Source organism: Crocuta crocuta, unplaced genomic scaffold (genome assembly GCF_008692635.1).
Source record: "Crocuta crocuta isolate KB4526 unplaced genomic scaffold, BGI_CrCroc_1.0 scaffold91-1, whole genome shotgun sequence".
In the NCBI taxonomy this organism is placed as follows: Eukaryota; Metazoa; Chordata; class Mammalia; order Carnivora; family Hyaenidae; genus Crocuta; species Crocuta crocuta.
In genome coordinates this window covers 2973090-3000400 of record NW_027551575.1, presented here as the reverse complement: position 1 = coordinate 3000400, position 27311 = coordinate 2973090, and the positions used below count along the sequence as shown (strand labels likewise).

The 27311-nt window shown below is 37.1% G+C and overlaps 1 protein-coding gene across 2 annotated transcripts in view; it reads left to right on the top strand.

Annotated features, from left to right (window-relative positions):
• Positions 1-27311, top strand: part of RAB3C (RAB3C, member RAS oncogene family) — a 272068-nt gene that overhangs the window by 226066 nt on the left and 18691 nt on the right. For both annotated transcript variants that reach the window (XM_077751444.1, XM_077751445.1), the window contains exon 4: positions 4599-4723. In XM_077751444.1, coding sequence (XP_077607570.1) covers positions 4599-4723 — 125 coding nt within the window. The remainder of the gene's footprint in view (positions 1-4598; positions 4724-27311) is intronic.

Sequence of the window (27311 nt, the reverse complement as noted above, 5' to 3'; positions counted from 1 at the left end):
TGACTTAATTGCCATTTGTAGAGTAACCATGGTGACAAGCGTATTGCTTCTGATTCCATTAATCTTCGTTGAGATTAACCATAAATCCCAAAGGATCTTTTGCAGTGATTCAGAAATAAATCATCTTTTCACATGTATATTATTTGGTGACAGCCACTTTCTTTAAATGTGTCTGTAACCAACAAAGAAATAAGACTCCCCCTAATGAGGTGATTAAAAATCCATCTCCAAAAAAAAATTTTTTTTACAAAAAACAGCAAATTACCAAAAGGTAAACACATAGAAATTACACGCACAGGAGGATTTATTCAACAAATGTGTGTTATACTCCAGCAGACCTAGAAGAGGAAGATGATTCTATCCCATTTAGAAATTCGCCTATGTATGACCTTGACCTCGAGATATGGAATAGAGACAAAATTTTATATTCTTTAATGAAAAAAGGCTTCCAATTGTTTAGAACATAGAAATTAGAAAGGATGAGTTGAGTTGGATTTGGGAAGAGGGGCAGCTGGTTGCCTAGGTCCTAGTTTGCCTAACCTAGGACTAATAATGTGTTTGTCATCCCACCTAAAACCACATTTGTCCTGCAGCAGCCACAGAGAATGAGTACAAAATATGGTAGTCTCATTTTACAGATGAAGATATTGAGGCTAAAGAATGCAGAATGACTTCCCCAGACTCACTTAGTATTAGAGCTTTCTTTTAAACTGGCTGAATAAATTGGTAGGATTCTGAGGTGGAAGACATGGAGTTGGATTAATATCCCAACATTCTCCTGACCTTAATTCATATTATGTCTTCATGAAATAAGTACAAGTCAGGGTCTTTCTCAACTCATGGGGCTTATACTTCATCTGCAATTTTTTTTCAGTTAAGGGAATACTCTGAGCTCATTTCAACCTGTGTCTTCATACATAAGTACCAAGAAAACAATAGCATTTTACAGAATCTAAGATGCACAACTTTTGTATGTTAACATCTTTGGAATTGGAATATGTCTTATAATCAGTGGCTTCTTACAATCACTATCCAACAGTATCAAAGATGCATTTCATTGCCTGTACATGCACAGACTTAGTGATAGCTACTTTTATCATTATTACCTCAATTGAGTAGCAGAAAGGGTTATAAATTTAATGTGAATACTCATGTTGAAGTAATGACCATCATTTCTTATTTTCTTGAGAAGCAACTAGCTATAGGATTTAAGAAGGAAAGGTAACCACTAACAGTTGGGTTCATTGACTTTAGTATTGAGATAGTTATAGAATGATTATTATGTACTGAGCAAAGCAACTGAAGATCTGAAAAATTGCTAAATTCCTCAGAATACATAAAAGAAATTTCAGAGCAATAAGAGGCTGACATGAATGATAAATGTGTCTAACAGGACTATTGTGAAAGCATTGTGTCATAGTTTCATTGCTGCTTATTTTTGTTCTTGGCCATTCATCAAATAATTTTCATCATATAATTCATAGCACCTTGGATTCTATGATATGTGGTAATTCATAAATCAACCAGCATGGTTTTGATCCCCTCTAGCTGGTGACTGGACTTTGCCTAAAGCTACTCTGATGGTGGTAGACATCACCAGGAAGTCCACAGTAGTCAAACCAAAACCAAACATTGGGCATTTGCACCCGTGAATCTAATGATAAGATTAACCAACTCTGATGGCAAATTAATCTTCTGTTCATCTCAGCACAAATACCCCAGACCATAATTTTAATTGATAAAAAAAGAGAAAATGGTTCCCATCAGCTATTGAAGATAAAAAACCTTCCAAGATAAAGCTTTTTAATACTTTCCTAGTACATGTAAACAAAAACATTTCCTTGACAATTTAGGACATTGGGGAAGTTACATTAAAATATTAGTAACAAAGGGGAGGGGAATGGTTTTGATACAACCATGGCTATAAATGTATCTTTATGAATAGGGAATGGTGAATGTTGTTCATGCATAAATGTATAACTTGTCACAGTAGACTAAGACCCTGTGGGTTATTAAATCAGCAGAAATGAGATGCTCACGTTGAATTGTAGAAGCACATATTCCATAAACTTGGCTGAAGAGTACAAATCAGCCAGCCACATTTTTTTTTTCACTTTCACAAAGGTATACCCTGTTTAAGCTTATACAAACAGGGTTGAAGAGGATGTTTGCCTAGGTTAGGAAATTTCTTCAGGTAAGCATTTGTCCCCTGTAAACTCGGAAAGCCATATCCTTTATATAGTAGCCTCAACCTCTTCCTTACCAAAAGACATTCTCCTGTGACTCCCCTCTCACTACCTCATTCTGGTTATTTGATTTCTAGCTGCATGCCAGGATTACTTTCCCTACTTGGCTCCTAGCTGTATGCCCGGATAACTTTGTTAACATAAGGGCTCTCTACCTTGAGCCTTTCCAGGCATAGCCTTGGCTAATAAGACCTATAGGAGCAGATGGATAATTTAAAAAATACCTGACGAAATCCACCTAGATTTGAGTTCCATTGAAAGAACCTTTGGAATTTATTTTCTTTTTGTAAAACTATGTTAGCCCTTGAGATTTCATGTATATTAATGTACAGCATGCATTTTTACACCTAAATTCACTATGAATTTATCATTTGCCATAGACCACACACATAACTTGAGGTGAGAGAAAATTAAGGAGTTTTGAGTCTTTACTTTTATTTTCCCAATTTATAGATGCATGCTGAATTTCTTGTTGCTGGAGGGGAATCGATTATTAACTTAGGTATCACTATTAGAAAGGTCATGTCTCCAGATTTTTCTGATAAAATATACTTTACCTCTGAGATGTTCACATGGGACACAACTATTCTAATCTCATTTGAAAACTTGTCCTTGGTTCAAGACAATGCTCTGAAATAAAACACTATCTGCCTTGTAGCTCTAATCATTCTTCTTAGAAGGGAAAAAGAGTGATCGCATCTCACTGGAAGATCTGCTAGAGTTTACTATTTGATTTTATTCTCTGTACAAGTTGAGAACAGACTGTCACTATTTTCTATTTAATAATCCTGAAAGACTTGACAATTGCTAAGCAGAAACATTTCTAAGCTTTTCTTTTTGACATTTTACAAATCCCTTCTTTTAAACTTCATCATTTTTTTTCCAACATCTCTCTCTTGACCACCCACTGAGTGCTAGATCTTTCCCACATATCTTAGATTGTTGTTTTCAAATAAAAACATGGCCAATAGAAAGGGAGGCATAAAGAACATGGCTTCCTTTCAGCTTTTTCTCTCAAATGATAACAAGTACACAAGAATTTCAATTCTCAAACTTCAAATAAGTAGCATGGTTACATGTTTAGAGCATAGGCTTGAGAGCTATACTAACATGGGTTTGATTTCCTAATTTGACCCTTGACTAGCTGGCTATTCTTGGGATAATTATTTAACCTCTCTAGGTTTCATTTTTCTTAGTGGTAAAATGGGTATAATAATAATATCCCTCTGATTCTAAGGATTAAATTCATGTAATGCATCTGACCTACTTAGGACTATACCTGCAAATGTGAACTATTACAGGTCTATCTCAGTTTCAAAATCAGAAGTTGGCTGTGTTCGTCATGATCGATACTAGAAATGTATTCAGAATTCTGGACATCCTGCTTATAATTTAAACTGCCAGCCCATTATATTGCAATTTTTGTATTAACCATTTTTCTCTGTAAAATGTAAATCATGACTTTATTCATTGTTAGGATCCACTTTTAAAAATTAACATCGGAGCACCTAGATGGCTCAGTAGATTGGGCGTCCGACTTCAGCTCAGGTCATGATCTCACAGCTCCTGAGTTTGAGCCCTGTGTAGGGCTCTTTACTGACTACGTGGAGCCTGGAGCCTGCTTCCGATTATATGTCTCCGTCTCTCTCTGTCCCTCCCCCAGTTGCGCTCTTTCTCTCTAAAAAGAAAATAAACATTAAAAACTTTTCTTAAAAAGATTTAGAAATTAATATTATCCCCATATTTCCTAGCCTTTAATTGTCCTAGCTCTTCATGTTGTTGTAATAAGGGAAAATTATCTTTTTGTGTGATGGGCTTCCTGGAACTGAGGAGTTTCTAGGAACATGGGATTTTTACTGCAAAAACTGAGAACATGGTGGGCAAACCAGGATGGTTGGCTGCTCCAAGTATAAAGATTCTACATAAGGTGGAGGTAGGAGGAAGAGATAGTAGTCATGTTAATATCACCACATAAAACAATTATTTTTTAAGTTAGTGTATTTTGAGAGAAAGCAAGCATGATCAGGGGAGGGGCAGAGAGAGAGAGAGAGAAAATCCAAAGCAGGCTCTGTGCTGTCAGGGCAGAGCCTGACATGCGGCTCAAACCCACAAACCACAAGATCATAACCTGAGCCAAAATCAAGAGTCAAACATTTAACTGACTGAGCCACCCAGGCACCCTAAAACAGAAGTCTTAATACAGCACCATTGTTCCCTTGATTCGTTCAGTCTCTGAGTATCTGAAGGGTGAAATTGCACAGAGCTAACTAACTCTAAATGTCAGGCATTTGGGTTTAGTATTTTGTTATTGTTCTCTCCTCATCATTTTTTTGCTTGTTCTTTTTCTTTTAGGTCAACTCAAATTAAAACATACTCTTGGGATAATGCCCAGGTTATCCTGGTTGGGAACAAATGCGACATGGAAGATGAGCGGGTCATCTCAACGGAGAGAGGCCAGCATTTAGGAGAACAGCTTGGTAAGTGATAAAATAACAACAACAGAAAAGTTAGTAATTGTTTGTAATGCTGCACAGAGCAACAGCTAATTGCTAGGGTGGATGTAATGAAAAGACTGTCAACTTTGCATGGAAACCAACATATCCTTGGTAAGAAGTGGATCTCCTCCTACTTTTCTGGCACTATTAGACTCCAGGCATAATAACAGAAGCAAAATAGCCAGAATGTTGATCTAGTACAAGGTATTCACATTCTTATTTCATGAGAAACACAGTTTAAGCTTTTCCTGATATTATTTGTTGCTGTTTTTTTCCCTCTATATCCAACATTTTGCATTGAGTGAGCACTTTATTATAATGTGTGATTGCTGTCAGGCTTTTACTAGAGGAGTTTAGTAGCACAGAATAGGACGTATTGTAGACACTGGTTCTGGGGACATCACTGACAACCTGATGCTGTTAAAAATGTCTTTGAGGCTCCATCTCCTCATCTCTCAAGAATGAGTATCATGACCTGTGCCTATTTTACCAAGCTTTTGTAGATAAAACCAGGATAAAAAAATAGATTTTAGAGAGCTTTAAAAGTCGCAAAGCCATTTTAAATGCAAAACAGTGTATCTTGAGAGAAAAACACTGGAGTGAGTAGGGTAGAGTTTTGATGCACAGCAGGGACTCCTGACTTATTTTTTTTAGCTCAAGGCATTTATACAGAGCACCTGTTACATGCCCTGCACTGTGCCAGATAACACAGGGAATACAAAAGTGTATGATTCACAGTCCCTGGGCTCAAGTTGCTTTTAGTCAAGTGATACTCGGAGGTAGACGCCAAAAGGAAAGCAACAGGAGGAAGGACGCAGATCGAAAGAGAGTTGCCAGAAGGTGTGGGAGCAGAGTGGGACAGGAGGCAGGTAAAACTCAAAGCAGACAGGACACCTGGAGAGAAAGTGTGTGGAATTGAGCAGAACAGCCAGAAAGGGATGAGTGATGAGAGGACGTAGAGATCATATGGGTTCAATGCCAAGATAAGGCCTGAATGGACCCTAAAGGAGAATAGAATATGAAAACCACAAAGGGGAGAGGAAACTTTATGAATAAAGGGCACAATAGAGCAAAGACATTGAGGGGAGAATGAGTAAAAAAGTTGGAACCTAGCATCATATTATGGAAGTAGAGAGTGGATTTGGGGAACAATTAATTCAAGCCCTAGAGCAAAAGAGCTGGAATTCTTTTCTTAAGTGTTCCTGCCCCTCTTCTTTCCCCTTTCCCTCTTCCTCTCCCTCTTCCTTCTTACACAACAGAAAACATGGAGGTATTCTTAGCCGACTCTGGCTCTCCAGCCTTTTTGGCCAGTACCTACAGTAAGAAATATGTTCAATCTAGCAACCCAGTGCATACGTACAGAGAAAGAATGAAGCAGAATTTTCCCAAAGTATATTTACCCTCACTAGATGAGATTCATTCTGATATTTTTCTATCCTCTCTTGTTTCTCCTTATATCTTTTAATAGTGGTCTCAACCCACTGTTGATTTTAGGACCTAATGATGGGTCTTGACCTACAATTTGAAAAGCACTGCTATGAAGGGGTGCCTTGGGATCACTTTGCTGGTACTGGGCGGCAGATTGGAGAAGCAGGGAGCCTCTTATTGGGTCATTCCATCACGTGGTAATCTCATAAAGAATTATGGGCAATCTATTCTGAGAGCATAACACTTGTTCATGAGATCAGTGCTCTCATGAGACGACAGGCCATCACCCGATGGCCACAGGAACCCTTCCATGAATGTTCGTAGAGCTGCCTGTGAGAAGGTCACATAGCTGATGTCTGGTCTCCCTGTGGTTGCTCTTGAGCCTTTGTCATTTCATTCAGAAGGGCTCTCCCCTTCTATCACTTTAACAATGTTTTTTTGTTTGTTTGTTTGTTTTAAGTCTGAAAAACTTGGCATTCTCTCTTTAATCCTCTCATCACTTCAAATAGTTAGGAATGGAGAATGGGGGGTGTCCAAGAGAGAAGGGAAACCTAGGAGAGGGTTAGCAGGGTGTTTTCTTGAAACCCTCTCTCTTTATCTGAATTTTCTTCACTTGTCAGGCATATGCCACATTGGGGGCAGGGCGACTGCCCCACAGATAGAAAGTGTCTCTATATATTAACCAGAAAATTGTTTGGTTCAAACAAAAATATATTGAAGCCAAGTACTGTTGAATGTTAGGAGTACCAAAGAGCCTGGTAACTATATAAATTCGTTACTTCTCTAATAAATTACTTGGGTGTTCCAGCAATTTATTAGGTTTAGCTAATGGAAGGGAACATTAGAATGATGGGAATGCAGGGCGCCTGGGTGGCTCAGTCTGTTAAGCATCTGACTCTTGATTCTGGCTCAGGTCATCATCTTACAGTTCATAAGATCAAGCCCCACATAAGGCTCTGCGCTGACACTGTGGAGCCTGTCTGGGTTTCTCTCTCTCCCTCTCTGCCCCTCCCCCCTTCCTGTGCATTTTCTCTTTGTCTCTCAAACTAAATCAACATGAAAACAAACAAAGAAAGGAATGCATCAGGAGGGTGACCTTTGTTAGAATGCTTGTGACTGGCGTCAACATGACCGTTTTCATACAGTACACAGATGCAGGAAAGTTCCTGAAATTGTGAGGCAGAAATGTTTTACATTCCTGTGCAGGTTCTTCAAATGGTTTCTAATTGATTTTTTTTCTATTTCATATAACTCACCAGTTGTCATAGCAACCAACACTTGTGAGTTCTTAGAGAGTCATTTACCTTCTTTAATGTGGTTTGTTCTTATGACTACACACACTTCTACAAATAATCGTGAGAGAGCATATATATGGAAATAAAACCACTCTCACAATCCAAAGTAAGTATTTTAAAGGTCTTTGCTTTATTTTTAAGAAGTACTAGTAAAACTCCATTGTCCCGAATACTCTCACATAGACACAGAGGTTGGGCACTGCATTTTACATGTCATTTCCACATTTGGGCGGATGGTTGAAAATAACTGTTCCATCAGTCTGGATACATTAATTCTTCATTGTGGATGGCTAACCCCATATAACATTTGCTAATCCTGATGGGAGGGTAAACAAAGGAACTGACTTGTAGCTAAGGTATTTAAGATTGTGAGGCAGAAGTTTAAAATCTGTGTACAGCAGCTGCCCTTGTTAATCCAGTTTAGTTCACCAAACATCTAAGCGTTTACAGTGTGTCAGCTGCTGGAAACACCATACGCTACCTTCCAGGAAGAAACACTGTGCTACCTGACATAAAGTACACAGACAAGGAACATTTTTCTGGCCTTCTATTTCCTGATTGTTTGTTCCACTTGACCCTGTTGGGTATGTCCTCCTTATAGAACTTGGCCTTCTTTGCTTCCACCCCATCATGCGCTCCATTCTCCTCCCTGCTCCCTTGTCATACCTTCTGTTTTCTTGGAAGGCCCTTCCTCTTTCTGCTGCTTGGACTTTGGCTCCCCTTCCTGAGCTCACCACTCTTCATTATCTCCGTGCTTCCTTCGATGTTCCTATCCACTTCCATGGTTAGGGCTCCTACAGACCATGAAAACCAAATGTTTTTGTTGTGCTTTTTTTTTTTATTTTTAAGTCCGGTATAGTTAACATACAGAGTTTTATTAGGTTTAGCTATACAATGTAGTGATCGAACACTTCCATACCTTACCCAGGCTGATCACAGGTACATTCCTAACCCCATCACCTGTATCATTGTTCCCTGTCTTCCTTCTAGTAACCATCTGTTTGTTCACTATAGTAAGGCTATGTTGTCTTACTTCTTGGTTTGTCTCTTTTTTTCTTCACTTCTTTGTTTCATTTCTTAAGCTCCACCTATCAGTGAAATCACATGATATTTCTCTTTCTCTAACTGACTTACTGCACTTAGCATAATACACTCTAGCTCCATCCAGGTCATTGCAAATGGCAAGATTTCATTCTTTTTCATGGCTGAATAATATTCCTCTGTGTGTGTGTGTGTGTGTGTGTGTGTGTGTGTGTGTGTGTGTGTATCACATCTTCTTTACCCATTCATCACTTGATGGACATTTGGCTGCTTCCAAAATTTGGCTATTGTAAATACTGCTATAAATGTAAGTAAGATATGTTACGCTTCTAACTTTTTAAGGAACTGCCATACTTTTTCCACAGTGGCTGTATCAGTTTGCATTCCCACCAACAGTGACAATGAAATCTTGTTCTAACCCTGACCTCTCCCTTGAGCTGCAACTCCTCTGTCTCCCTACCCTCATAGCTGTGCTTCTGATCTAGGGTGGTCATTTAGTGATGTGAAGCTCAATTGCCTGAGGTTCTCTTTCAAGTGTACCTTGTAAACCCAACTCAAGCTTGTTGCATTAGAGTTTCTAAAGCAGAAGCCCAGATGTCTACATTTTTAAGAACCACCCTATGACTTTCACACAACAGTAATTTTGGAAAGCTGTCTTAGATAGTGGCAAGCATTACAAAAGAGTAGAGAATTGCTCCTAGAGCTGAAGTTATCTTACAGCTGACATTATTCTTTTAATGTATGTTTTAACATTTACTACAGATGCATGTAACTATTAACAATATATAGAAATGTTTTAGATTTGCATTTTGTCTGAATAATAAATTTATAATATGACAATAATCTAGATAAATGTATAATATTATAACTTAAATTTTGAAGGTAAAATTAATATAAAATTAGAAAAAAGAGACATTTTTTTTTCTAAAATCAAAGTCACTTAACTAAAAATAAGAACAAATAAATTTATAGAGGGGAAGGGATTTGTATTGCCTTGAAATTATAGATGAAAGAATATTTGAACTATTTTTGTAAGCTCTGGCAACGCAGAAAGTACAGAAATTCTAAAGTTTGCCAAAAATGCAGTTAGAGAAACAAAGACTGAAGATAAACTAAAATTGAGAGAAATGATTATTTTTTATAAATAATTTGTAAGGATCCAGTTTTGAAATGTTTCTAATTTGGATTGATACTTCTTCCAAAAGCAAGTAATAGATACTTATTCCCTATTACTCTTCATTCAAACAATTGTCATGATATTATGTGCATGCATTTCTAAATTCCAGACCCTTTTTCTGTATCTTTCCCCTTGTCCAGCACAGAGACCCCATGAGGATTTCTGATGACTATAAAATATGTTACCACTTGGCCACTTTTCCAATCTGAAATAGTTTCCCTCCCATTTTACCAAAGTAATGACTTACTTTGTTTTGATTATTCATCTGACAAATATTTATTAAACACCGACAGTGACATCAGGGAGTCATAAAATATGTATCTTTTCTGTTAGGAAGCTTAACATGTGGTCTGTATTTCAGAAATACAATTAAATATCTTGAATATATAAATTAAAAGGTTGGAAAACATCAAAACAAGTGCAGTGAAGGCTGGGGGAGGGGCATGAAATTGTATGAGTGGATAGTTGCTTCTGTTTTAGGAATAGGAAGACTGACAAAAAACATTCTGTCTATACTATGAAGCATACTGATTCGATAAAAACTAGCTTAACTATCCTTTCGAGGGACTAATCTGTTGAGGCAGAAAGAGGTAAATTAAAAACAAATGGAAATGGATACTCTTTCACATCATAAAGCTTATACTAAATGAACTATTTCTCAATGTAGTACAGGCAGGATATAGAATTACTTCCTAAAAGGTATAGATAAATCAAGGCAGGCAGATCCACCATGGATGAAAGTGTTTGGACTCTCTGTGGACATTTTATCCTATCAAGGATAAAAATTTGGGCACATTGTTCATACTGCCCATATGCCTTGATATTATTGGTGGAGACAAGTTAACTGAGATGAGTGGAACATCATTATAACTCAGCCAGGATGGTCTGCCCTTTTGGATTCTAGTGATTATTCTTCAGATTCCTTCAGAACCTGCGTGAACCCAGGGTCCCTAACTGGAGAATTCTTATTCTGGATATCTAATCTGCTCTGCTCCTGTGACTCTTTTAGCACAAACCACCCTTGTCTTTTGCTGCCAACCCAGGGAAGAAAAAGCAAGACAATAATTATAATATGAAATTATGTTTTCCCAGGAAACCATTAACTTTTGGATCCATGTGGTCTGACCCTAAGCAGCCAGATTCTCTTCATATGCTTTTCATTGAGCATAATTATAATAATAGCATTATACCTTCCCTGACCTCTAAACTCACTCCTGAGTCATTGTATCCTTAGTACAACCTTGAGGTACAGAATACGTCTTAACTGAATTTAGTTTTCTGTTTTACAGTCCAGGTGGAAATTAGGGCCTATATAACTACTAAGTTCATTTAAGCTTTGTTCTTGGATGCCACAGTCTTCCAGTTATCTACAGACTTCTAGTGGAAGATGCCAGAAAATGACTACATGGCTATTAAGGATAAATTCTCTTAAATGCAATCTTACCCAAATACATAGTTTCTCGTTTCAATAAATGCCAATCCTTTGGAGTCTCCTTCAAAATTAGTTTACTAGTTAATAAAACTAGAAGACTCTTTAACCATTCTGTGCTTTATAACAATACTCTGGAAATTCTTGGTGCTTTACTCTATGAGCCTTAAAAATAACAGTGAAATGGCACAAAATCAAACAGCAATTTCTTAATACCTTTAGAACACCAAATTAGAGTCTGTGTAATCAAGACCCCTTAAGGAAGTTCTCTTCTAAATAATGAAAAATCAAAGTATTGTAGAGTGTGCTATTATCTTGAGTTTTGGATGCACTGAGCCGTATCAGAGTGCTCTGAGATTGTGAATAACAGAGATGAATTAACTCAGAAGTCACAGGTAGGTCTCAGAACACTGATAGGATATTTTTCTTTCTCAGATATTCAAGTCAGTCAAGAGCAAAGCAGAGAGAGGGAAATAATTCTAGCAGGAATATTGGATCCAGAGTAGGGATTCTGAAAAAAATCCCAGGACTTAAGCCATGTTTAGGCCAATTAGTTGGAATCTCTAAAATGGGACCCAAAGTATTTTTTAGAATTATTTTTGTTGAAGTATAATTGACATTTAACATCATATTAGTCAGGAGTACAATATTTGTATATATTACAAAATGATCACCACAATAATTTGAGTTAACCTCTGTTACCATACTTAAGAAATCTTTTTTCTTGTAATGTGAAGTCATAACATCTACTCTCACAGCACCTTTTAAGTAAAAATATAGTATCATTAACTAAAGTCATAATTCTACACGTTATATTTCTATGGCTGATTAATTTTATTACTGGAGATTTTTACATTTTGTCCCCCTTCGCCCATTTTGTCCACCCCTCACTCCGGGCCTTTAGTAGCCATAAGTCCGGTCTCTGTATCTATGTGCTTTATTTTTTTTAATTGAAGTATAGTAGACATGTAATATACCTTAGTTTCAGGTGTGCAATATAGTGCTTCCATAATTACATACACTACAAAATACTCACCATGGCAAGTGTAGTTACTATATGTCATCATATGAAGTTATTACAATACTATTGACATTATTCCCTGTGCTGTACTTTTCATTCCATCATTAATTTATTTTGAAACTGGAAGTTTATACTTTTAGTCCCTTTCACCTATTTCACCTGTCCCCATCGTCCCAGCTCTTACAGCCACAGTTCTCTACATTTATTTGTCTGTTTGTTTTGTTTTTTATGCTCCACATATAAGTGAAATCATATATGTGATTTCACTGACTAATTTCACTTGGCATAATATCCTCTAGGTCCAGCCATATTGTGGTAACTGGCAAGATTTCAGTTTTTATGGCTGAATAATATTTCATTATTTATATATACCACATCTTCTTTATTCATCTGTCATTGAACACAAGTTGCTTTCATATCTTGGCTATTATAAATAATGCTGCAATAGACATGGGATGCATATATCTTTTCAAATTAGTATTTTGTTTTCTTTGGATAAATTCCCAGAAATGGCATAAGTATCACACACTACTTCTGTTTTTACTTTTTTGAGAAACCTTATTACTGTTTCCATAGGGACCCCGCTAGTTTATTCCCACCAGCAGTACCCTAAGGTTTCCTTCTCTCCTTGTCCTAGTCAGCACTTGATATTTCTTGTCTTTTTGATACTAGCTCTTCTGATAGCTGTAAGATGATATCTAGTGTGGTTTTGATTTGCATTCCCCCAGGGATTAGTGATGCCCATCTTTTCATGTATCTTTTGGCCTTCCAGATGTCTTCTTTGAAAAAGGCCACTAGATGTGTGTTAACTTAGGCTAGTACCCCTTAGACTGATGCTTCATGTTTAGCAAATGAACCTCTTTCATAACAAGTTTGGGTGTCTCTCAATTGGCTGTCTCTGCATTAGACCCTGGGGATGTAGGTCTATGTGCAAGCCCTTTAAGAGCTTTTCCTCATTTCATACAGTGTTGTGGGTATGATAGATGCAAGCCCTATTCATTTTCAAAGCTGGATGTTTTAGGGGACTTGTCTTTCAGGCAAATACCCCATGTGGGGCTTAAATCCTGTGCTCCTCAGCGAGAAGCTCTGGGATTTGAGTTCCTTCCTCATGGTAGATTGCGAAGCTGGAAATAAAGTTTATGGCAAGATTGTACCCCAGCTTCTCCTAACCACTTTGATGTGGCCATTCTTCTGTTCACCCAATGGGGTAGGAGTCACTCAGCCACTTTTTAGATTTTTGTTCCAGAGTATTGTTCCATATGTAGCTGCAGATTCATTATGTCTGTGGGGGATGAGTTGAGTATTCACCTGTTACTATCTTGACTCAAAACCCAACTATACTTTTTTTTAGTCTCATGTTATTCTAACTCATAGTCATGATTGAGACCAGTAATGTACAGGGAAAACCAAAAAACCAAATACATACACACACACACACACACACACACACACACACACACACACACACGGCGGATGACTCAAGAGCCAGCAGAAGGAAGTTGTACCAAGTGATGCTTTTCATGTTTGGGAACCATGCTTCTTTGCCTCAGGGACCTGGTCACCAAAGATGTCTCCCTGTTGACCACCTCATGCACCACCCTAGTCTGGCCCCCTGTGGCCTCATGCACCACCCTAATTACACCGTTTTTAAGAAGGCTTTTGGTTCAAAAGAGGAGTGTGAGGCTACAGAACAGTGCATAATTAGTGAGTCCAATGAGAATTTAGTAGAGTCTGCTTGGGATTGCAGTTAAAATAAATGTGCCATAGATTCCCACCCCAAACTGCAGCAGGGTCACATTAAGAATTTATTTCTTTTGGTCGGGGACAGGAGATAAATGCTTTGTTGGGTAATCTGGGAGCTCATTACAGCATTTTATTAATTCACTAATTCAGTATTACTGAGCACCACCCACTGGCCAAGCCCTGGGACCAAAGCAAAGGTGTGACCGAATCCTGCTCCTGCCTCCCAAGCAGATTCTAGTCTAGTGAGGGACACATAGACAGAGTCTTAGAAAAGACAATAGAGATGTTGATTCAGTGTTAGAAGAGCTTGTAAGATAGATAACCCCTCTCAAGACTCTCGGAATGGTGGCACTGAGGAGATGATGTTTGAACCAAGTCTTGAAGGAAAAATAGGATTCAGTAAGTGGACAAACAGATAATTGTCCTTCTAGGCAGAAGAAACAGATTTGGAGTGATCTGAAGCTCTGAAAACTAGTGCATTATGAAGAGCCTTGTTTGTAGGGCTGAAGAACTGGGCTTTGTCTTACAAATTTTGAAGAACTGTGCTATGTTTTAAACAATGTGACAAGATCACATTTCATTTTAGACCATTTACTCTGGCGGTGTTCCTAAAATTAAGGTGTTTAAGATGAGCTGGGGGACAGAAAGAAAATGTTAACACTTACATATTTATTTGTATATCAGTATTCAAACATTTTTTAGTTGGTGGCCATCTTTTATAATGTATTAGTCCAATAATACATTATAATTTATAAATATTTATTAGTGTCAAATCTTTATTTTGGGGTTTTTGAATTGAACTATATTTAGCATTTAACATTGTGTAAATATAAGGTGTAAAACATGTTAATTATATATATATATATTGCATTATATTGTAATAGGAATGCCATTGTAATGATACAGGTTATGTTATACAGGTTATGATCGGCTCAGGTAATGATCTCATGGTTCATGGGTTTGAGCCTCACGTTAGGCTCTGTGCTGACAGCTCAGAGCCTGGAGCCTGCTTTGGATTCTGTGTCTGCCTCTTTCTGTTGCTCCCTCACCTGTGCTCTGTCTCTCAAAAATAAACATTAAACAAAAATTTTAAAACATCATTGGAATAGTTAAGTTCTAGTCTTTTATCAAGTTTGAGGGCTATAATACATTATTGTTACCTGTATTTACTGTGCTGTGCTTTAGATTTCTGCGGCTTATTTACTAAACATTGTAAGTTTGTACCCTTCAACATCTTGCCTGTTACCCAATCTCCATCCCCCCAGTAACAACCATTTTAATGTCTTCACAAGTTTGACTTTTTACATTTCCACATATAAATGATATCATCTGACTTACCCTCACCTAGCTTTGTATATACAGTGACCACCCAAGTTGTTGCAAATGGCAGGATAGCCTTCTTTGTCATGGCTGAATAGTATCCATAGTGTATATATACCACAACTTTCTTATCCATTCATCCATCGATGGACACTTTGTTTCTGTATCTCAGAAACTGTGAATAATGCTACAATCAACATGGGAGTGCATATATTTCTAGAATTCTGTTTTCATTTATTTTGAGTATATACCCAGAAGTAGACTTGCTGGATCATATGTTACATCTATTATTTTTGAGAAAACGTTATGTTTTTCATAGTGGTGGGAGTCACTTACATTCCCACTAACAGTGTGAGAGGGTTCCTTTTTTTCTGCATCCTTGCCAGCCCTTGTTATCTCAACTTCTTGATTATAGTCAATAAAACAGGTGTTGAACATCTTTCTATATTACCTTTTGGCCATTTGAATGACTTCTTTGGATAAATGTCCATTTAATTTTCTGCTCACTTCTCAATAAGATTTTTTTATTGCGAGTTGTTTAAGTTCTTTATATATTTTAGATATTAGCTCCTTATCTGAAAAGTGGTTTGCAAAATACTTCTTTCTGTAGGTTCCCTTCTCATTTTGTAAATGGTTTCTTATGCTGTGCAAAAGCTTTTAAGTTCAATGTAGTACCATTTGTTGAATCTTGCTTTTGTTGGTTGTACTTTGGGTGTCCTATCCAAAAAATCATTGCTTAGCCTAAGGCCCAGGCACTTCTTTCCTATGTTTTTTTCTAGGAGTTTCTTAGTAGCAGGCATAACGTTTAAGCTTTTAATCCATTTTGAATTAATTTTTAAGAGTGGTCTAAGATAGGGGTCCAAATCTGTTGAAGAGCTTGTTCTTTCTCCACTGAGTGTTCTTGGCTGCCTCGTTGAATATTGGTTGACCATGTAAGCAGGCTTTTATTCCAGGCTCTCTGTTCTGTTTTGCTGGTCTATGTGTCTACTTTTGTGTCCATGCCATACTGTTTTTATTACTGTAGCTTCATAGTATAGTTTGGAACCCTAGTATAGTTTGAAACATTACCATTATGTGTGACTAGAAGCTTTGTTCTTTATTGTACTATGGATTGCTATAGCTATTCAGGGTTGCTTGTAGTTTCAGACAAATTTTAGATTTTTTTCTGTGAAAAATGCCTTTGTTATTTTGGTGGGAATTGCACTGAATCTATAGATAGCTTTGGGTACTATGGCCATTTTAAGAATATAATTTTTTTCAATCTATGAACATAGGATGTCTTTCCATTTGTTTGTATCTGCTGTGATTTTTTTTTAGCATCTTATAGTTTTCATTTTACAGATCTTTCACTTTCTTGGTTAAGTTTATTCTTCAGCATTTTTTGTTTTTGACACTATTGTGAATAGGATGATTTTATGTATTTTTCAGATGTTTCATCATTAGTGTATAAAAAGGCAATTAATATTGCATGTTGATTTTGTATCCTCCAACTTTACTGAAATTATTGATTATTCTCCAGCAGTTTTTTTATGTGAGTCTTTGAGAGATTTTTAAAAAGAGAATCCTATCATCTGCAAATGACATCAGTTTTACTTCTTCCTTCCTGATGTGGATGCCTAGAAATTCATCTTGCCTACTTGCTCTAGGTAGAACTTCAAGAACTACTCTAAGTAAGAATGCTGAGAATGAGCATTGTTGTCTTATTTCTGCTCTTAGAGGGAAAGTTTTCAATCTTCCTCCATTGAGTAAAATGCTAGCTGCAGATTTGTCATATATGGCCTTTATTATGTTGAGTAACATTGCTTGTATACCGGATTTGTGAAAGTTTTTTATCATGAAAGAATATGTCATGTCAAATTCTTTTTGTGCATCCTTTGAGATAGTCATATGACTTTTCTTTCCTCTTATTATTGTTATGTATTACATTTGTTAATTTGCATATGTTGAACCATCTTGCTTCCCATGGATAAATCCCACTTGGTTGTGATTTACAATCTTTTTAATGCGTTCTTGAATTCAGTTTGCTATTATTTTGGTGAGAATTTCACATTTATATTCATCAATTACTTATTCAGTCTCCTTATTACATTATTGGACTAGTCAGATTTTCTGTTCCTGGTTTAGTCTTGGGAACTTTTGTGTTTCTGGAAATTGATCCATTTCTTCTGGGTTGTATAATTTGTTGTCATATAATTGTTCTTTATAATAGTCTCTTAAAATCTTCTGTATTTCTATAGTATCAGTTGCAGTGTCTCATTTTTTATTTCTCATAGTATGACTCTTATTTTTTCTTAGTCTAGCTAATGGTTTAGGATGTTTATCTTTTCAAAGAATCCTGGCTGGACTTAACACAAATTCTTTACCTCACATGAGTATCTGTCCTGTTTTGCACTCTCCACTTCCACCCCTTCCTCCCACTGTAGCAAGTGGGAGTAGGAGAGATTCACCAGTTGCTGTGGATGGATGCTCAGCTCCCTTCAAGGTTCCATCCAAATACTTTCTGATGCATAGGTGGGCAGAATTCTCCTGCGTGTCCTGGTGTCTTGTGCAAAGCCATTTTTATTGATGAAGGTCCAATTCATAGTAATTAACAAGGGAGAGAAAAAAGGATTCAGAATGCTGATGTCATGATGCTGACATTACTCCATCTGAACTTTTTTTTTTCTGGAACTTGAAGAAATGTATTATTGAAAAGGTTTAGAGACCACCGGTTAGAAGGTCAATTGTTGAAGGAAGACGGGAAACACATCCATGTTTCTATATTGGTCCCATAAGTCAAAATCTCTGGAGTACAAATGTGAGTGTTGTAGCTCCTCAAGATGATTCTAATACAAGCAGAGAAACCCTGATTTAGACCCCACCAGTGTATGACCTGATTCTATTGGTTGAGGAGGACAGGCCTAAATTGAGCAGTGGAAGTGAGGATACAAATGAAAACAGAGGTTTTTAACGGTTTAGGCAATAGAAAAAAGAAGACTTGGTGAATGCTTAGATCCTGGAGGCTGAGGGTATAGAAGGGTAAAAAATGATCTCAGGTGGCTGGCTTGAATAACTTTCAAGGAGAAAGTTTCAGGGAGAACCTGGGAGTAAAATCATCATGTTAATATGCAGAAGGGAAGCAACCTGGAATGAGGCAGAGAGAATGGAGAGTTAGGTGAATGGAGACACTTGGTGGAGAACCATAGGGTTAATGGGCCAGGATCTGGTAAGTAAGCAGAAAAATTAGTTTTGCACTGGAATCCTGAAATCCATACTTACTTAATTTATTACCTTTTTAATGTGTGGGGTGTTTTTTTTGTTTGTTTTGTTTTGTTTTTGGAGAGAGAGAGGCAGAGCACAAGTGGGGGAGGGGCAGAGAGCGAGAGCGAGATTCAAAATCCGAAGCAGGTTCCAGGCTCTGAGCTGTCAGCACAAGAGCCCGACATAGGGCTCGAACTCAGGAACCACAAGATCATGACCTCATGACCTGAGCCAAAGTCAAACACTTAACCGACTGAGACACCCACACGCCCCTTAAGTCCATACTTTCGGGGCACCTGGGTGCCTCAGTTGGTTAAGTGTACGACTTCGGCTCAGGTCATGATCTCACGGTTGGAGCCCGCATCGGGTTCTGTGCTGGCAGCTTGGAGCCTGGAGCTAGTATCAGATTCTGTGTCTCCCTCTCTCTCTGCCCCTACCCCGCTCATGCTCTGTCTCTCTCTGTCTCAAAAATAAATAAAAACTATAAAAAATTAAAAAAATTAATAAATCCATACTTTCAAAGATAACAGGAAATTACTGTTCAAATGCAAATAGCCACACTTTTCTAAGAAATTAAATGGGGGAGAGGGGTTAAGAGTTGTCTCCATTAAATGCATTTTTGTAGAAGGTAAGAATCTGATGTGAAAAAATAAAACATACCCTAAGAACTGGCCAGTGTAGCTATGTCAGCATTGTTCATTATAGCTCATTTCAATTCATGGGCTTCATCCTGACCCAACAGTATCTATTTAGTTTGCTAAGGGTTACTTAATTAGCTGGGGCACTGCAGCCAGAGAAGCATGAGCAGTTCTGGTGATTGACACTCCCATTGGCTGTTTTAAAGCTTTCTTCTTGGGTTCAGACCTGCAATGTTGCCTCCAGCCACCCTACTTTAATAAGTAATGACGCTTTTTCCCTTCAATTTTTTAATTTTTTAACCCTTGTCTCTATGAAAATAAGAATGTAATAAAGCCAGGTCGAGAGAGACAAACTTTAATAAGGAGAGCCTTGCCCTGAAGTCTTTTTTTTCAAAACTCAGAACACCTGTTTCAAAATGTATCGATTCTTTTCTTCAGCTTTTCAAGATTTATTAAAATCTTAAGGGTAATATTTATGAAATATTGGGCATTGCCAACTTTTCAGTAGGGAGCCCCAGCAATGCTGTTTAAAGGCTCTAAGTACCTGTCTTCCCACAGCTCTCTGCAGAGAAGCACAGCCACCCAAACATGATTTCCACTGGCTCACATTTCTTTTTAGCTAAATGTTCCCATGAGACAGAAAATAAGCCAGCAGGGTATCGTTTTGTATGTTTGGGTTGGTTTAGGTATAGTCATACTTTTGGGGTGGTACAGGAAGGGACCCCTACTTCCCTGGTCCTTGTCTCATTTGAGCTTCCCAATTCCAAGTAACTTTTGACCTCCCATTAATTTATAACCTCTGAATATGCACTCTCTTTGCTGGCGGCTGAAATGCACTCCCCGGCAAGTGTCTGTAAATTGCCATGTATCCCAGTTTGCGTGGGATAGACTCGACTTATGCTTATTTCCCAGTGTAAGTATTTATAACACCTTCTTTCGGTCTCAAAAATGACTCAGTTTGAATGGTAAATTTGACGGTCATCCAATCTATGAAATGCTACCAGGAAACAGCTTTGCGTAAAACACTCCTGATTCTCGTTGATCTCAGGATTGTGCAGGCTGCCTTTTCTAGATCTGCTCTATACTTCACCTTCTCACATTCCCCAGTTACTGATTCCTCAACACTTCGGCAAATCCCTGTTTTACTCCTTGCTCTCTTAGTCAACCCCATTAACCTAGGTGGTCTTTCTTAAACTTCCTCCGCCAGATCTCTGCCAATGCTTATTTAATCTCAAGATACCCCCATTCCCATGAGTCTAGCTCCTTCAAGGGCTGCAACAATGCTAAACATGTTTTTGATTAACAGCCTCCAAATTCCCATTGCTTTCTGCCATTTGCAGATCAAAACTTCTCTTCTGACCAGTCTCGACTTTGCGTGTCTCTCACTTCATCTAACAAAATTTTCTATTTCTCATGTTTGTTACCTGAATTTGGCTCAGAACCAGGCCCGGCTTCTTTTCTTAGAATCCTTCAAGTTGTGCTCTTTTCCCATTCACATGAACTTACAAACCCATTTTGTGAAATATTTAAAAATATCAAAGTTCCATATAACAGATCTGTGCAAATTTGCTGGCTTTGTTTCTTATTTAGCTTTTAAAAACAAAAATTGCTATTACACATGTTGTTTAACAATAAAACTAAAGTCCAGTATAAGAAATAGAAACAGTAGCATCTGGATGGAATTGAATCAAGTCTTAAGAGTTAAAAGAGCCCAAATTAAGGAGGATTGCTCATACTAAATTGTGAAATACATGCTTGGTGGATGCAGTTTGCAGAAGGTCAGGTCTGTTCATCAGCTTTGCACACTTGCCAGTATTACTTCCTTCCTTTTAGGGCAAAATTATCAGAGCTAGGAATAATAGGGAAACAAATCACTTTAACCAAACTCACAAGGGACTGATTTCTAATTAAAAATGCCTTTTATTATTTGTTCTGAGAAATGCAAATGTCATGTAGTTGATAATTTTCCTGTCAGATAATCACTGCATCCTTTTTCCAATAGTAAAAATACCCTTAGGAAAGGCATTCAATTTCACCAGGCTTCTCAGTGGCCCAAGAGCAAAGAAAAGGGAATCTAGTAATATTCACTCATTTATTCTTTATTCTATCGATTGCTTATTATGTGCCAGGCCTATGTCACTAAAGGAATACTGGTGAGTGAGGAAAATGCTTCCTTAACCCAGTAGAGATGAGTAGGCAGGTACACCTGAATACCCACTCTGCTCAATACACGTATTCTCCCATCTCTTTTGATCACCTTGGACAATGAGTACTCTCCATCCCTGACTGTACTTTTTCCTGACTCCATGCATACCAGTTCCATTCTCTTTTGATAGTTGCACCTTGGAAATTGTATCATTCATTAGACCGCAGCTAAGAGAGATTCAGCCCTTCATGTTAGAAATCTGAGAGATACCCTAGTGCCTTAAGAAAACTTTGGAAATGGCATGTTCTCACCAGAAAGTCACTTGTTAATTCTATCTTGGAAAGGATCATTTGTGTGGGTGACTAGTCTTCTGCTTTTTGTGACTCTTCCATAGCAACTTATTATCAGTGGGTGACTTTTTCCTGTATCAATCCCAGGTTCCAAGGATACACTCTCTTTGGTGCTTGCCGGAACCTCGTCCCCATCCATGTACAGAAGAAACCATGATATTCGATCTCTGAAAGTCATCAGAATAGAAGTTTTCTACAATAAGTCGAGATACAATACCTTTATGCTGTCTCTTTTTCCTTTAGTTTTAATGAACTGACATTAACACAGATTGGCTTTATTTGAGAAAGAAGTGGCCATTCTAAGAAAGTAGTTTAAAGATTAAGAATTCATCATCTCATCCTTTGCCTTGAGGACTCAATGAACAGATCAGCTGCTGGAGAGATGGTTTCTTTTCCCGATAGACTTAATAAAGGATGACTTAATTACACTCTTCAGATCCTATCACTACGTGAAGGAAAGTAATTTGTATAAAACTTCACATGCTTTTTGTATCTACTCTGGACAGGACAATTGGACTGCATTACCATACAAAAGAGCTACATTTAGACTTTGAGAAGAATTTCCTAACATTAAAACATATTACTCAGAGAGGATAAGAATTCCCAAGAACATTTTTATGAAGTTTACAATTACCATTCTATAATGTTTGAGTGAAGCACTGCTAAGATATATGAAGAGAATATTAGACTTGTGCAGAGGTTAATAATGCAGGCTTTCAAGTCAGACTTCAATTCTTGTCCTGTTTTACCAAACTAGGACCAAATCAATTTTCTTAGCTATAAAATAGACATTGTATAAGTACTTCATGGGGCTTTTCCCAAGATTAGGAAAAAATGTAAAATGCCTAGTACAGTCTCTGCACATAGTATGTGCTCAGTAAGTTATATTTAAGATTCAAAACCTTAGATAGCACAATGAAATCTCAATAATTTGGGCCCTAATTGAAAATTTATTATATTATTTGCTCTGTTTCATACATATCCTTCACAATGAAAAGTACCCACTAACCGGTAATACATATAATGTTATTATAAACTGAAATCCTATACATAGGATGTTAATGACCTTTTTGTTGACAATTCATAAAATTGTCTCCTTGATCACTGAAAGCCTATTAAAATGTTATGATATAAACGGAATATTAGGGGCACCTGGGTGGCTCAGTCGGTTAAGCGTCAGACTTCGGCTCAGGTCATGATCTCACGGTTCGTGGGTTTGTGCCCCGGCTCAGGCTCTATGCTGACAGCTCAGAGCCTGGAGCCTGTCTTCAGATTCTGTGTCTACCTCTCTCTCACCCTCCCCTGCTCATGCTGTCTCTCTCTCTCAAAAATAAACAAAACATTAAATTTTTTATTAAAAAAACAAAGGGAGTATTAAACTGATTTAAGAGAATAAACTTTTGAAACACCTAGCACCTATTTGTGTATAAACAGTCTGCCAATTATAAATGATCTGTATCTCTTCACTAAAACCTTCACTTCTCAACATGTCAGTAGTTGTCACTTAAGGTTTTGAAATGTAACAGCCCTGCATTTCTTCAAATACTTCAGAAAAATGTCTTTCCTTCCACTTGAACAGAAGTGGTTTACTTTGTTTGATGGCATAATTTTTCTCTAGGGCAGAAACAAAATGATAGTACTTCGAAGTCTGTGCTTGGTCACCACTTCCCCCACCCCCAGCAATAATTTGGCTGAGAAAATTGCTCACAGGTTTGGTCACTTCCTAACGGTAAACAAAGGAAAAACTGATTCTCTTTCATTTTTCCATTGCCACTCCACCCCTTCTCCCAACCAATTAACAGCAATCAATCCTTTAATTAGCCAACATCTGCTGGACACCTGCTCATGCCTGGCACTGTGTTAAATACTGTGTGGGATACAGAGCGGACCTAATGGGATGCACAACTAATTGGGGAACAAAATGCCCCTAGGAGGTTAGGGGAGCCAGGGAATGGGAAATGACTACTTAATGGATACGGTTTCTTCTTGAGGTGAATGTTCTGGAATTATTGGTGCTAGTTGCACAACATTGTGAATGCACTAAAAACCACTGAATTGTACATTTTAAAATGGTTAGAAAGGTGAATAGTATGTTAGACAAATTTTCCATCTCATAGAAAACAGCATCTAATAAGTTTCAAATCCCTGGTAGAAAAAGAATTTGTAGGAAGCAAATCTAGGCTAAAGTCATCAAGCAAGACCTTACAGATGAGTGGTCACCCAGCCAGGTCTTGAAGTTTGTAAAATTCAAATACTTGTAAGGGACAGGCCTATGATGTAGATAATTAAATGAATAATTGCCAAGTGTGAGATTCAAACACAATTTGTTTGACCAAAGTATTGTAGTCTTGAAACAAGAAGACCTTCTCTGTGTAGCTTCCATTTTCTCACTGTGAATGTATACTGTTGATAGGAATGTAAACTGGTGCAGCCACTGTGTTTCCACAGTATGCTGATTCCTTAAGAAAAAAAAATTAGGAATACTCTATGATACAATAATTTCACTCTGGTTATTTACCCAAAGGAAAACAAAACACTAATTGGAAAAAGTCTTTGCACCCCTATGTTCATTGCAGCATTATGTACGATAGTCAAGATCTTGAAGCAGCCCAAGTGTCTACTGATAAATGAATGGGTAAAAAAGCTGTGTATGTATATATATGTGGAATATTATGTGTGTTTGGACACAGCGTGGATGTACCTAGAGGGTCTCTACAGGATTGTGAAAGGGGGAGGAGGTTGGGGAGATTAGCAAAATGAGTGCAGGGCAGGAGATACAAGCTTCCACTTGGACTAAATAAATCATGGGAATAGAAGGTACAGTATAAGGAATATAGTCATTGGGGTTGTAACAGTGCTATATGGTGACAGATGGTAGTTACATCTGTGGTAAGCATAACTTAGACTTCCTGAATCACTATGTTATATACCTGAAAGTAATGTAACAGTGTGTGTTGAATATACTCAGATTTTTAAAAAATAATGACTGAAACAAGGATTTCATGTCAAAGAGACAGAAATGACAGAGAAGGTAGAGAGAATGCCTATCTGAAGTGGGCTGGTTACAGGCAGGCAAGATATGCTGCCACAGTCACTGAAAATTCCAATTGTTTTTTAATTTTTTCACGTAAATGCTCTTTAATTGAATAAATCTGGCATGTAACATTGTGCAACTTCAAGAAGCACAGTGTGTTACTTTGATACATTTATATATTGTAATATGATTGCCAATGTGGCAATATTTATCACGTTTCATAATTATACTACAGTATTATTTTTATATTCATAATACCATGCATTAGATTTCTCTGGCTTATTTACTACCCATAAATTTGTACTCTTCAACACTATAAATTTTATGCCTCTCACGCCTGCATTCCCTGGTAAATACCATTTTACCTTTTTTTTTTTATAGGTTTGACATTTTTAGATTACACATATAAGTGATATAGGACTTGTCTTTCTCAGATTTATCTCACTTAGCACAATGTGCTTACGGACCATTCATGTTGTTGCAAATGGCAGGATATTCTCCTTTGCTAAATAGTATTCCATTGTGTATCTCCCATATCTTTATATCCATTTATCTATTCATTGTGGTCCTTTGATCATTTACATATTGTGACTATTGTAAATACTGCTATAATAAACATTGGAGTGCATATATGTAGTCAAAATCTTGTTTTCATTTCCTTTGGGAATATGCCCCAAAGTGAAAGTGCTGGATCATATGGTAGATGTATTTTTAATCTTTTGAGGAACTTCCATGATATTTTCCATACTGGTTGGACCACTTTCCATTTCCTTCAGCATTATCTAAGGGTTCCCTTGTCACCACATTCTCCCCACCACCTGTTGTCTCTTGTCTTCTTGACATAAGCCATTATAACAGGTGTGAAATGGTATCTCATTGTGGTTTTGGCATTACTTCGATGATGAGTAATGAGCATCTTTTCCTATACCTTTTGGCCATTTTGCTGTCCTCTTTGGAAAAATAGCTACTTATTGCCATTTTTCAATCAGATTGTCTTTTTGTTATTAAGCTTTATGAGTTCCTTAGAGATTATGGATATTAAACCTTTATCTGATTTATATTTTGTAAAAATGTTCTCCCATACTGTAGGTTGTCTTTTCATTTTATTAACTGTTTCGTTTGATGTGGAAAAGCATCTCATTCTGAGGTAGTCTCATTTGTTGATTTTTGCTTTTGTTTTGTGTGTGTGTGTGTGTGTGTGCATGCGCGCGCGCTTCTGACATCACATATAGAAAATCATTGCCAAGACCCATATTAATGAGCTTCTTTCTTACATATTCTTCTCTGGTTGTATGGCATCCAGTCTTATGTTTAAGTCTTTGATCCACTTTGACTTCATATAGTGAGTGGTGTGAGATAGGAGTCCATTTTTATTGTTCTGCATGTTGTTTCTCAGCTTTATCCAGCATCATTTGTTGAATAAACTGTCCTCTCCCCACTGAGTGTTTTTGGCTCCTTTGTCAAATATTAGCCAACTACATGTGCTAATATTGAATTCTTAGGCTCTCTCTTCTTTTCTTTTTGTCTCTGTGCCCTATCTTTGTGCCCGTTAGATACTATTTTTATTACTGTCTTTGTAGCCTAGTTCAGAATCTAGAAGCATCACCCCTCTAGCTCTGTTCTTTTTCCTCAGGATTGATTTGACTATTTGAGGGCTTTTGTTCTTTGACACAAGTTTTAGGATCATTTTTTCTACTTCTTTCAAAGGTATGTTATTTTGATGGAGGTTCGCATCGGATTTGTAGACGGCTTTGAACACTATGCCATTTTAACACTTTTCATTCTTCTGAACCATGAATACAAGATGTCTTCCCATTTCCGTCTCCAATTTCTTTTAGCAAACTTGTCATTTTTAATGTATAGATCTTTTACTTCCTTGCTTAAATTATTTGTAAGTAGTTTACTATTTTTGGTGCTATTATGAACAGGACAGCTTTCTTTATTTCTTTTTCAGCTAGTTTATCACTAGTGTAAAGAAATGTAATGGATTTCTTTATGTAAATTTTATAACATGCCATGTTACTAAAATTGTTGATGAATTTCTATTTTTTATGGATTCTGGGATTTTCAATATATAAGATAATATCATCAAGAAACAGCAACAATTTTATGTCTTCTTTTCCAGTTTGGACCTTTTACTTCTTTGTCTTGACTAGTATTTCCTCTCAGTAGAACTTTCAGAACGATTTTTTATTGTTGTTTTTGTGAGCATAGTTGATACACATTATCAACAAGATGCAAGATACAAAAAAATGTTTGGCACTGATCCCTCCACATTGATTTTGAAAGAGGTTGAGGGAGGCTGGTATTAATTCTTCTTTAGATGTTTGATCAATTTCTCCATTGAAGCCATTTGGTCCTGGAATTGTCTGTGTTGGAAAGGTTTTGATTACTGATTTAATTTTTTTATTCATTTTTCCATTTCTTCCTGATTCAGTCACTGTAGGTTGTGTTTTTAGAAATAGATTCATTGTTTGTTGGTTATATAATTTTTTAGTGTAATTTTTTGTAGTCTCTTAAAATTCTTTGTATTTCAGTAGTATTAGTTGTAGTGTCTCCTTTTCAAGTCTTATTTCTTAGTCTTGCTAACATTTTTTCAGTTTATCTTTTTGTGGAAACAGCTCTTAGTTTTATTGATCCTTTCTACCGGTTTTTCTAGTCTCTGTTTCCTTTATTTCCTCTCTGATGTTTATTATTTCCATCCTGCT